General features: G+C 53.6%; 1 protein-coding gene across 1 annotated transcript; it reads left to right on the top strand.

Annotated features, from left to right (window-relative positions):
* Positions 1-6,390: 6,390 nt before the first annotated feature.
* Positions 6,391-9,633, top strand: MIND_00564100 (C2H2-type domain-containing protein; the record flags this gene model as incomplete). The annotated part of the gene is made up of 8 exons (XM_037362414.1): positions 6,391-7,260; positions 7,309-7,350; positions 7,610-7,788; positions 7,843-7,981; positions 8,026-8,201; positions 8,250-8,346; positions 8,395-8,926; positions 8,972-9,633. 8 exons carry the CDS (start codon positions 6,391-6,393, stop codon positions 9,631-9,633), a joined length of 2,697 nt encoding a protein of 898 aa, XP_037220335.1.
* Positions 9,634-13,360: the final 3,727 nt, after the last annotated feature.

Raw genomic sequence — 13,360 nt, forward strand, 5'->3', positions numbered from 1 at the left:
TGCCCGCAGCACAGGGCCGCCCCCCGCCGCCGCCGCTTGGTGAGCGGCTCAGTGAATTGACGCTTCTCGGTGACTCAACCCTTCTCGTGTCAACAACGCTACTAGCCATAAGCCGCTTGCCTTGGACTTCTCGGGCGTCAAGCTGTGCTCAAGCCCAAGCCCCGCCGCCACACACTCTTCTTTCTCCCTCAACGGAACCACCTATCTGAGACTGTGTTAACGCGTTCGCTCCAGTGTCTAACCACACCTGACTGCCGCGCTGTTTCAAAGCGCTCGTTCTCGCTGTTTCGCTGCACTACTGTTCCACAACGACTCAACCACTGGCAACGTTATCTCGGGCTCTTTGACCCATGACTCTTGGTTGGGCCGGGCACGAACCTGAAGGCGGCCCTGGTCAGTGAACCGGACAGTCGTGATCGTCAAGCTGGGGCGGGATGGAATTGAGCATGTGGCTCGGCGCAGTGGTGAGCGGCTTGGTTACGGTACGGGCTCGGTGAGCGGTTAGTCATATCTGATTCACTGCGCTGACTTGAGGTTGGCGGATAAGTAGATAGCGAACAATATAATACTGTTCTGCTCTAATACTCGGCACTGGGCACCATAGGCCGAGACAGTCCCACTCCACCTCATATCCGACAGTTGCTGTTCGCGTCGCTGTGCCACTATGGCAAACATCTTTCACGATGACGACGACGCCGGCCCGGGTGCTCGAGTTGCGCAGCCCGCGGCTTGCCTCGCCCTTCAGCACTCCGAGTATGGCTGCCGCGCCGCGCTCGCCTTCTTCCGAGTCACAGCAATATTATGCCTGTCTTCGCTGTGCGCGGCTCAGTGAGCGGCTCGGCAAGCATACGGCAAGCATACTTTCCAGTTGAGCGTCGGTGCGGCGGCGGCGGTGCGGGGAGGGCAACAATGTATGTTGCTGCTATGCCACTAAGCGGCGGCTGGGCTCCCTTGCATCAACGTACCTCGTCATCGCACAACGTGGTGCCCAGCGCAAATGACCGCCGCGCCCGTATGCGCGTTCCGCCGATGGTACTGCGAATGACAGCAGCAGGCCCACCCGGACGACGCCCGGCGAGCCCCATGGTTACGCTACATAGTACAGGGGGGACGGCGGAAGAGGCGGCACCGAGGAGGAGGTTTGGGTTACCGTGAGCCCAGGTGACGACCCGGGTACTTGTCAGATGTCGCTGCTGTAGATTGTAAACCACCGGATTTCCATGCTTATCTAGTTGCTGGACACTGCAATTCTCAAAGATGAGGGTTGTTCATCTGATGTAATATGTCAATTTAACAATCCCTAAAAAATTATCATTACTTAGAATGTAAATAGCAGCACAATGACTACAAATTATGCATTGGGGTCTTCACTACTGTGTACAGAACACCCAAGAGTATGTAATTCAACAAAAATCCCGAAACCTTAAAATTGAGTACTTCGCCGCCCACCCCTGGGCGGCGCTCTGGGCGGCGCGTTGACATGGCCGCCACGGCCCTGAAGGCAACGGAGACGACGCCAGCCATCAGCATGAGTGTTTATCACACAGATCTATCGTCCAGCACCCAACCATGGCACCCACCACCAACTTTTGGAGTCCTTGTGACGTTGCTCGACGAGGGTGGGCGGCGAAGTACATGATTACGTCAGATCATGTACTTCGCCGCCCACCCCGCCGCCCACCCACTGGTGTGACTGCCGCGGCAGCGTGACAAAGGTGGGCGGCGATGGGGCTAGGTGATGCGGCGGTGGGCGGCTGGTGGGCGGCGGTGGGCGGCGAAATATATCTGCCCGTAGCGGAGGCGGCGATGTTGTTGAGGAAGGGGGGAAAACAGTCAGGTTTACATAGAGCTCAATACTGGGAAGCAGCTGCAGTAATCGGCACTCGAAAGTCAGAGGGGTCGGTGTCAAAGGTGTGATGTGGATGTTGCGGCCGGCTGTTGTAGCAGGGACACATAACGGAGACTACAATCGAGACCAAAACTGGCACTGCTATTTCGTATGTAAGCACTGTTTACCTGGATAAGCAGACATCCGACTCGGAATGAAACTGAGGAGGTACAGACAAGCACGGCCACCAGCGGCTTCAAGCAATCTTCTCCTCTGCAGTCGTACAGCTGGCGGAGCTCCTGCGCCGCCTCCCTCCGGACCGGTGTAAGCACGTTGACCAGCCAGAAGCGAGCAAGAGCGCAGTCAAGACAGCGCAGTGCGGCGGCCAGCTCTGAATGGCACGTCACGCGATGACGAGGTAGGTCGATGCAAGCTGCTACTTGGACCTTGCTCGCCGAGCCGCGCCGAGTCACTGCGCCGCGCACCATTCGCCGCCACAGGTTATGATGAGAGCAAGGCCCGGGCGCGGCGTGGCGGCAATAGTGCTGCGGGCAAGCTGCAAGCTAGCCGCTATACAACTTGAGGCTCCCGGCGTCGTGGTTAGAGATGTTGGTGAAGTTCCAGGAAGACATCAACGCACGCGGGCCCGGCATGCCCGGTGACACTACCCAGGTGTTCCGTGTGTTGGTCGTGGTGGAGCAGAGACAAGATGTACTGTAAGATTTTATTCAATTCGTATGTCACATGTCACACGACCGATTTTATACGAAATTTTTTCGTATGTCACAGCAAAAAGTGGATTTTGGCTTCCCAAAATGGTAATTTTTCACAATTCCGGCGCCTTTGGCGCGCGAAATTGCCAAATGGGGAACATCATACGAATGTTTTCGGACATCAATGTGTCACAGCCCCCCGGGCCATTCGAATTGAATAAAATCTTACAGTAGAGTCTCGAGATCTCAATCACCGATCATCTGTCAACCTCGACGCCGGCGGCCAACGCTGATGGCGATGACGACGACGGCGCGGGCAACGCAGCATGCGTTCAAGAGGAGATGGTGGGAAGGAACGCAATGGGCTCGGTTGGCAACCCGGTAACAAGAGGACGGAGGTCAACAGACTGCATACTCAGCCTCAGCTGCCGCTTACTTGGGAAGCGGCTGTACCACATTACCGCTCTCCTCGTTTGGCTGGGAGCCGCGCCCTGTCACACGAGCGCCGCGTAGGAGCCGCGCCGCGCCGCGCAAAAACTGCCACCCGCCGCGCACCACCAAAAGTACGCGGCGAAATACAGGTTGCAAGCCGCTCACCGCCGCATCGAGCCGCGCACCCCAAGAAGTCGAAGGCTGGTGCTCGACGACGAGAGCACCGTTCGAGCCGCGCAGTAGCACGTTCGGAAGGACTCGACGGGGGCTACCGAGCGGCCCAAAGACAATGGCATTAGCTTAAGAATAAACAAAGATATTGTCTACACAATATTTCACAGAGCCGCGCACCTGCCGATTCCGAGCCTTGCCCCACGGCTACCGTTGCTACCTGCAGCCTTCTTCTTGGCCTTTTGTGCGGCACCCGGTATATTCACTGGCGGTCGTGAGATGGGAAGTGTCGATGAGGATGCATTGGGCAGAGAACGTGGGGAAGGGGATGGATTATTGACCGCAGTTGTCGTTGTCGCACTCGTTTGGGGTGAATCTGCGTCTGACGCAGCATTACCAGTGATGAATTGGCGTGCAAAGGTGAATTTGGGTTGTCGCCGGTAGAGCTCCGGATTCTGTAGCATGTCTTTGAGTCGGGGAAGGGGTGTCGTAGCCGTTGGCTGGTTTTCCGTTGATATTGTTTGCACAACAAGCCCACGCAACTCGTTAGCTTCGGGTACCGCGGGTGGCGCTGGCCTAGCATCAGGAAGAGGCGGTGGAGAGCGATGAGGGACCAAATCTGCGAATGAATCGACAGACCCCATATTTGGGGTTGGAACAACTGGTGAAAAGTCGGCCAGCTGCAATTCGTCATCTATTTGCGACAAATCCACATCAGGAAAACTCAATCTTCCTGGGAGCCCTGGTGCTATGACATCCAGGGCATTAACAGGTATCCCAGCCTGCCAGAATCTCTCTGGCCCCATTAATGACATAGCAAGCTCCAATCTTCATTCTGGCCCCAGAATCTTGCCAGGTCATTGTCTAGGCTGCATCCAGACAGTTGTCCAGGTAACGACAATATTTCTTCCATCATACCAATGAATATTAAATCGAATTTATTTGTACTTAGGTAGTTAAATTGTGGAATATTACTCGGAGCTGGTGGTCATCTCGTCGTCAGTTTGCACTGGTGTAGTTTGAGGTACATCATCATCATCATCCACCTCTTCTTCATCATCGGAGATGACGATGTCGGAACGGGCATTGGGACCACTGTCGGCAGGTGAAGACGTCGACGCAGAGGGAGTCTTGCGAAGTATATGATGAGCAAGGGTCCAGATCTCCCCCCACTTCTGGTTGGAGAGGCCACGGATACCCTCAAGGTATGCTTTGGCGTGGTCGGCCCACGGGTCCTCGATAAAGCTGGCGGCTTTTGGTTTGCCCTCGCGGGTGACACCGTCTGTCTTTCGGAGACTCCCTGTCGACCAGAGTTTGAGAGCGCGCTCAGCCTGTCAAGTATCAATAATATGCCTGACACAAGCAGATTCACTCACTGCTGCTGCTGCGAGAGACAGGGCTCCAATTGGCTGCCCGTATGAGACATGTGCCTTCCGAGTTTGTCGGCAGTGGACAGCGAAGGTTGCAATTATGAAGTCCGAGCGGTATACCCCAGTCTCGCGACAATATGAGTATAATGTTCACCCATATAGCGAGCACGCACCTTCTTTTTCGGATCTTTGTAGAGAAACGAGTTCCCCGCCAATGCCGAATTGACGTAGTCGATACGCTCCGCATGTGTTTTGTTTTGAAGCTCACGATTGAGCCAGTGGAGGGCAGCCTTGCCGACATCGCTCCGGTACGAGAATACGTGGCTGTTAAGCTAAAGTAGGATATGAGCCCGGATTATCGATATCCAGAATGACACACCAAGAATTGGGTGATCTCATTGTACGCATATGGCGAGTCTTCATCGCTCGAAAAGTGGTCGTGGTAGAGTTTGATGACAGTCGGCCAGAAGGTGGGCAAGTGGTGAACAGTAAAGATGTCGGCCTTGGAGCCTACGTAGTCGATGACCGAATGCTTGACCTCTTCGAAGACCACAAGGTCGTTGCGAGAGAAGCCAACAAGATCCCCGTAGTTGTATGTGGGCTTTGCGGTCCTGCGATTAGCTTTGGGTTTTGCGGCCCGTGGAAACTGTCGACGACGCGCGTGTAAAGCTGATGCCCATCTGAAGTCCCATCATTAAGCTTCACACGTTTCTTCACTTGACACTCACCTTCGTCGTCATCTCGTCCTCGTCCTGCGTCCCCATCGATTCAACCTCGCTATGGCGGCCATCTTCTTCAATATCGGAAGCTTGTGGGGTAGAAGAGGCAGAGCTGCGGGAGAGCGACCGTGTCCAAGATTGGGCTTGCGACTTTGTGGTGGTCGGCTTTGGAGCGCCGACTTTGTCTCTCCAATCCGGATTGAGCCCACCCATGGCTGCTTTGGGTCGCTTTGAGGCTCTAATACATGGGTGATTTGCCTGCAAACACGGTAGCGCGGAAAGACATACGTGGTGGGCTCATCCTCAAGTCGTGTTTTGCGTTTTGCTTGTGGTGCCGTCTGGGGGTTGGTCATGGGCAGCGACGCCAGATGAACTTCGCGGCGGACACTCCCCTGGTGTCGTATAAATGGTAAGTATATGCAAAACCACCGTGACAACGCTCACCTTTACCTTTTTTCTCTTCGCAGCCTTTTTCGCCTCCAATGCCTGGATTTGCTCATCAATATCGTTGCTGGAGTCCTCGTCTGGGTCCGACTCGGCGTCGACAGCCATTTCCACATAGCTGGGGTCCTTGTCAGAGTCGTCGCCATCGCCATCGCCGTCAGCCTCTCATTCTAAAAACTCGGATGGCCGGTCCAAAGCCTCCTCGCTGTTGGTGGAGACGACAAGCGTTGCCTATAATGGAGCAAGTGGTGGTTCAGAAAGGCGAGGGGAAGAGTTACTCACCTTGTCCGCTGCTGCAACGGCAGCTTTGTTCAAGGCTGTCGCAACGAAGTCAGGGCGGTCACTGGCAGCATGAGCAGCAGCATCCTCCGCGCGAGCTCTCTTTTCGGCTTCGGCTGCTCGGCGGACAAGTGCCTGGTGCTTGTCCTCCTTCGCCTTCTCTTTGGCTGCTTTCTTGGCTGCCTTTTCCTGTCGTTCAGCGGCCACCACATCTGAAGAACGACGGGGTTGTTGTGCCGCTTTTAGGATGTCGCCTGGCCTTGCACCAGACGTCTCCCGGCGGTTGCGCTTGTCCATGGCGGCAAGGGGAGGCAAACGAGACGAGAGGAGGAGAGGGAAGGATGCAAAGAAGTTTTTTTGCTTGTCGATCCCGTCGACTGCGCCCGGCGGTGATGCTAGGCCGTTCTTCCGAAACACGTGGCACCCCTTCCCCAATGCCTCCATCCACTCTGCCGCAAGACACTCTAAGACGCCGAGTTTGCCCGCACCCTGGGTGCAATGCACGCCCCAGAACCGCCCGTGCGCTAACCTACCACCTCCGCTCAATCCACGGCGATACTATCATTCAGCGCACATCGACGATCGACCATCGATCGACACCCAGCCCCGAACCCAATGAAGTCTTTGACTTCGGTGAACCAGATACTATACCAGCCTCCCCGCCTCCGCCCCCCGCACCCTTCTTTGGCGACAAATGCAGGTGCAGGTCATCAACAAGGTCAACGACTGAGGCATCCATTCCTCACAGGTGTGTCCTTTGCTGTGAGATTTGCCACGACACTGATTATCCAGCAGGGCGCCCGTGCAATGCAAACGGCGACTATCTTCCGCCTGGGACACCGCCTCCACCTCGCACAGCGGCAGAACCTAATGATTGGTCTCCATACAACGACGAAGTACGCTTCGAGCTGGCCGACTTACTCTTTCGAAAGCAGCAGTCCTCCCAAAAGCATATCACGGAGCTTTTGCGGATTTGGGCCATCGATCGACAAAGACTGGGAGCAGAGCTGGGTCCCTTCCGCGACTACCAGGAGATCTATGACACAATTGATTCTACACTTCTCGGCGATGCACCATGGAAGTGTCTTGTGATGGACCCGCTTACCGACGACGCCAGTGCCCCCACATGGGCCCGACGGTCTTACGAGGTCTGGTATCGCGACCCGGCGACCATCATCAAGAATATGCTCGACAATCCCGCATTCGATGGGGCTTTCGATACTGCTCCCTATATCCACCTCGATGCTGATGGTAAACGACGCTGGCACGATTTTATGTCTGCCAATTTCGCATATCGCCACTCTGTGCGTATACGATGCTCAGGGAACAGCAGCGACTAACTGTTTGGCTAGACTACCATCTATGAAAGCGACCCATCGACGGAGGGGGGCGATGTACGTGCCGTTATTCTTCGGCGCGGATAAAACAACTGTCTCGGTTGGGACGGGCAATGTCGAATATCATCCGGGGTATCTTTCCTTGGGGAACTTTCATAGTAGTATGCGCCCGCGCACATCGAGATTCAATTATTCCCTTCGTCTTCCTCGCTATTCCCAAAAGTACGACTTAGTATTTGTAATTCATGATCTCAAAACTTTCTCAGGTGAACGAAAGGACGACAATGACCCACAGTTTCGATTATTCAAAAAACAGTTGTACCATGCATCGTTGGCCAAGGTCCTTGAGTCATTGAAGCCAGGGATGACAACCCCGATTGTTCTTCGTTGCCCTGATGGCCACTACCGTCGTGCGATATATGACTTCGGCCTGTTTATTGCGGATTATCCCGAGCAGGTAATGCTTGCGTGTATTGTCCAGAATTGGTGTGCAAAGTGAGTTTTCTCTGTTCCGTTTTGTAATCCTTGAAATCTTCCGTTCTGCCATAGATGTAGCGCTTTGGCTACAGAGCTTGATGGTGATATCGGTGTTCGCCGAACTAAGGCCCGGAATCGTGAACTGATTAGCATATACGATGGAGACCAAAAAACGCTGTGGGACTCATATGGTATGAACATCGATGTCATTGTATGTACAATCCTCCGATCGTCTTCCGACTAATGCTTGGGTAGCCTTTTACGCAGGACTTCCCCCGAGCGGACATTCATGAGATGCTCTCTCCCGATCTTCTTCACCAAATGATCAAAGGTACATTCAAAGACCACCTGGTGACTTGGGTCGGCGAATACCTTTATCTTACGCATCCTCCTGCTGTTGCCGATGGTATCATGGATGAAATTGACCGACGGTCAGACACATTAGCACAGGAATACGGACTTGACTGAATTCTAGACAGCATCGCTGCAGTGCCTGGTTTCCCAGGTCTGCGTCGGTTTAAAGATGGTCGCCGTTTCAGCCAGTGGACTGGCGATGACTCAAAAGCGCTCATGAAGGTCTGCTGCGTTACATATTCAAGCATCATCATCATATTGATTATTTAGGTGTATCTGCCTGCGATCAAGGGTCTTGTACCTGACCCAATTGTGCTGGCGCTACGTCACTTTCTCGATTTCTGCTACTTAGTTCGTCGCTCCGACTTCAACGAGGACAGCCTAGCAGCAATTGAGCAGACGGTCATCGAGTTTCATCGCTGTTGCGAGGTCTTTCGTCAGCTTGGAGTGCGAGAGGAGTTTTCCCTTCCACGTCAACACTCAATGAAGCATTATGGGGCAGATATCCGTGAGTTTGGAGCACCAAATGGTGTTTGTTCTTCAATGACGGAGTCTCGCCACATCACTGCTGTGAAGGAGCCTTGGCGCCGTTCGAGCCGCTTTGAGGCGCTCGGTCAAATGCTGTTGACAAATCAGCGGCTGGATAAACTCACGGCTTCAAGGGCCGACTTTGTCGAACGTGGAATGCTGGTCTCCGAGGTGAAGGATTTGCCCGACAATCGAACCTTGGAGGATGACAAGGAGGAGGATGTCTCAGATGAGCTGCGCGTTGATGCTCATGTTCTTCTTGCTCGTACAAGAGGTAATGTCTACAAGAAATGTCGTTAGACACTGACTTTGCTCTTAGATCGCTCATACCCTCAGAGAATCCATTCTCTGGCTGAGCATACTGGCTGGCGGCAGCTTCCGCAGCTTGTCCAAGCATTTCTTGAAGACCAACTCTACGATGGCCGACCACCTACTGCCTACAACTCGGATTCTGATGATGACATTGATGTCAAGGACCTGACAATCTCCGTCTTCCATTCCGCTGTCGCTTCATTCTATGCACCCAGTGACATTTCCGGTATTCGAGGTATGCGACGCGAGTGGATTCGGTCCACTCCACGTTGGCGAGGATCTGGTCAACGCCGAGATTGTGTGTATGTGGTTGAAGATGAAGCGTCGAGTGGGTTCCGCGGAATGAGCGTGGTGAGAGTGCAACTACTCTTTTCATTCATTTTTGATGCTGTCACCTATCCATGTGCCCTGGTGGAATGGTTCAAGAAGGTCGGCCGCTCCCCCGATCCAACAACCGGCATGTGGCTGGTTGAGCCCGAGCAACAGGGCAATTCACGTTTGGTCACTGTTGTGCATCTTGACAGTGTGCTTCGTGGCGCGCATCTGATCCCAGTCTTTGGAGAGCGGCGTCTTCCCATCGATTTCCAACACACATACTCCTTAGATTCCTTTCAAAGCTTTCATGTAAACAAGTATATAGATCATCATGCAAATGAGATTCTATTTTAACTAGATACACTCTGGGAAATTAGATATTCTGTGGGAGGCCTGGAGATATTCTGGAATTCAGATAAACTCTGGACAGTTCTGGGATACCTGTCAACAGATCTCCCAGGGTGCCAGACCTCCCAGACCGGCCCAGGTCGATGGAGTTTTGCTGATGCACGCGGGGGCTCGTAACAGACATGTCGTCAGTATCGGAGCGCGTTGAGGGAGTTTGAGGTGGGTACTCCGATGTCAGAGCGTCCATCGAAGATGTCCCATCGTCACGTCCCACATGCGGAAGTCGAATTCTGCCATGTCGTTAAATTCTGCCATGTCGTTAAATTCTGCCATGTCGTTATGCTCCCACCCATTGTAGTGTTGCTTGTTGAGCAGGTCATCGGGCAACCGAAGTCGTAGTGGGGGAGGAGATGTGTTGAGAGGGAAGCGAGTGAGGAAGTCACCGTCGTTGTCGTCCATTGAGGGAGGAACAGTGATTGGGGGTATCGCCGCCGTTTCAGCGATATAAGGACGATGGAAGGATAAGGGAGGGGGGACATTTGGGGACATCGTTTCCATTTGAGTCAAAGAAGGATGAAGAAACGGGGTGGGGATAATTGGGGAATCATTTGCGTGTGGTTGCTTGCTGGCGGTGGTGGGGGGGGACGGGCTGCTGCTTGGAGACGAGTATACGATGGTGTCGAGCCAGTTGTTGGCGGTTTCGAGGGTGGGAAGTGCCCGTGCCCTTCTTCGCATTTCGCTCGCTAAAGCAACCAAGTCAGAAAATGTGCGAGCTTTCAGCCCAAAGCACGCACAGTATTTCAGTTTGAGCCACTCGTTTGTTACTTGAATGACGCTAGGCCATATGTCAATCGCCTCGGCGAGCGATACACCAGCGAGGGGTGATGGACCCGCAGGAGTGACTCCACTGCAGAAGCTGCATGAAAGTGTTTTAGAGAAAGAAAGAGTTGTGACATTATGGAGTAACAGACGTTTCGACAACTATCTTGCCTCCTTCCTCTGGCATCGGACCCCCCAGAAGCGTGACCCCCATCCAGCCCGTGGCACGAAAGATGGCCTCGTGGAATTTCTTGAGTACCCCTCGCATCTGGTTGATTCCACTGATACAAGGGTCAACAAAGAGCGAATCTAAATGAGCTTGGCGGACTTACATCTGAATCTCCTCTGGCGCCATTGTCTCGCTACTCGTGCTTTCTCCATCGTCTAACTCGGGCTGCGCCAAGTACTCCTCTTGAACAGAGGCCTTTTCGGCGTCAGATTGGGCGTCATAGCAGTCTTGAATCACTTTGCGTCTGGTCGCAATCATGATAGCTGCCAACTAGAACGACGACTATGTCAGTAAGTGGATGAAGAAGAGATTATCGCTAACCGTGTCGGTTTTCTTTTCCGAGGCGCCCTCATTGTCGTCGTCATTGTCGTCCAAATCAACAGTTTTTGGTCCACCACTTGTCATCTCTGCCTGCTGTCGCGCTCGATATGCTTCACGAGCGGCGTCGATAGCAATCTTCACGAGCGGCTCGAGCTTGGCCTTATGACGACGACCATATACCTCTATCTCCTGCAGTCGTCGCCCGCGCTTTCCCAGCAAACGCAAGACAGTCTGGCCCAAGGGCCCTTTAACTGTTGCCGTAGTGGTAGGTTCGCTGTTTTGTTTCTTGCGCGCGCGGGAAGCTGCGTTATTGAACCAATCGTTAAACTTCTAATAGGCGTGTCAGTCTTCGAAGGCCAAAAGACATCTCGTTTAACAAACTTTCTGTGTCGCGCGCTCGAGGAGACCGACACGGGTCAGCTCCTCGTCGACAATTTTGCGCTGCTCCGGTGAGAGTGCTTGCATCCCCTCCTCGTTCTGTGGTATATCGATGTTGGGTTGTTTCGGGACAGGCCAAGCAGCCGCGAAGCTGCTGTACTTCTTCTGCAAGAAGTTTCCGGGCTTGAGATTCCGTTGCGCAGCTTGGAAGGCAGGGAGCTCTTGCTTGAGCCACTTGAGTTGCTGGGGAGTAAAGCTGCTCTGCCGTCCGCGCAGACCAGAGGATGAAGAGGAGGAAGACATTTTCGCAAGTCGATTATGGATGAGAGGGATTAGAAAACCTCAAGGCAAGCACGCATTTTTTCTCTCTTTTTTTTATTTCCGGAAAATCCATCTTTCCTCGTTGATCTATCTCTAGCCTTCGTGTTCCACAAACGCACAAACACACAAACGCCCGATCGGGCTAGCGTGAAGGTCGGTCATCTGTTGCCTTCCATCATCCGATGTGACCGAAATCATGTGGCAGGTAAAGCCAAGTACAAATTCGAAAGCTGAAAGCTCGACCGCTTACCACTTTCCCCCACTATCTTGCTCCTGATGACGACCCAGACACCCACCTCGGCCACTACACCATCCAATTACAACTTGGTTGCTGTAGTTGCCGAGCTGGCGGACATCGCGGAAGTCGCTATTGGCCTTGCCAAACGTTTGGACATCGTCAAAGGTCTGCGCTGCAGCTGTCATAGTCATTTCCTGACCACACCGTCCAGTTGTTCTCCCAGAAAAAGTCGACAGTTTCGTGGCAAATGCGCTATCGGAGGCGCTCGACAGCAACATCTTGGTCAGCAGCATGGGCAGCACCATCGACGGTAAGATTCGATTGTTTTCCTTCACGATTGGTGATTTACCCGATCCCAGTCTCCGAGGCAGCCGCCAACACGTCAAGCTCCATTGGCGACTTCGAGCCTGTCGATGCGGCGGACCTCGCGCCGCCGCGATCCTTCGTCCAGACTCTGACCGCCTCGTAGGCCTGATGAAGTTGCTCGTGATTTCCAAGGCCCCAACCCTCCCCCCGACATCTGGTACCAAGTCGTCACTGTGGGCCGTGAACCCGGTGTCTATATAAGCGCGTAAGTCCTTATTGGCCGAGTATTGCGTGTTTTCATTATCCAATAATCCAGAGCTGAGGCAACTCGACTTGTCGAAGGCATCCCGGGCAACTCTCGTGCCAAGGCGAAGGGCTTTGCCGCAGCAATGGCGACCTACACAGCGGCATTCGAAAAAGGCCTTGTGGAGAAGCTTGTTCTAGCCCACGAGGCGTCGGTGGATGACTTGGTTTTGTGAGTGCTTGACAATGCCAAAGGGTATCTGTATGCTGATTTGCAGTAGGCCCGCGCCGGCCAACGAAACTACCACTTGGCCTCCCGTCCTTCCAGCTGCGCCAGGCCCCGCAATGACCCCAGCACCTGCACCCGCTGCTGCACCTGCGCCTGCACCCCCTGTGCCTGCCGCTGCACCCGCCGCTGCGCCAAGCCAAGCCAAAGCAAAGCGGTATGTGATCTCACCCATTGTCATCTCACTGTTTTGATACTCGGATAGTGACATTCTCTCGATTGAGGTTCGCCTCCCCAACGTTTTCTGTGCTGATTGCACGGCAAAGCTCGAGCGCTTGCATTCGCTGAAGGCCGAGTAAATAGTTCACATGTGTATCTGGTGTCGCTCGTATGCAAAAAATTGTTACAATGTTGGAACTCCGGGAGATCTACATATTATGCACATCTAAGATGGTATTGTTCCGCCACTCTTCGATGCTCACTGCCTTGCTCTCCTGCAAATATTTGACCGTAAATTGGGGCACATGATTCCAGCCATCAGTATCCTGCTTGGTGAGTGCAAAACCTCGAACACGGACATTGTTGAGAACCCACACTCGCATCTGATCATACTGAGTTCCTGTCAATGTGAGTTCACCAGAACGCTTCCACT

This window comes from Mycena indigotica (assembly GCF_014461135.1).
Source record: "Mycena indigotica strain 171206Taipei chromosome Unknown Mind.scaff0005, whole genome shotgun sequence".
In the NCBI taxonomy this organism is placed as follows: domain Eukaryota; kingdom Fungi; phylum Basidiomycota; class Agaricomycetes; order Agaricales; family Mycenaceae; genus Mycena; species Mycena indigotica.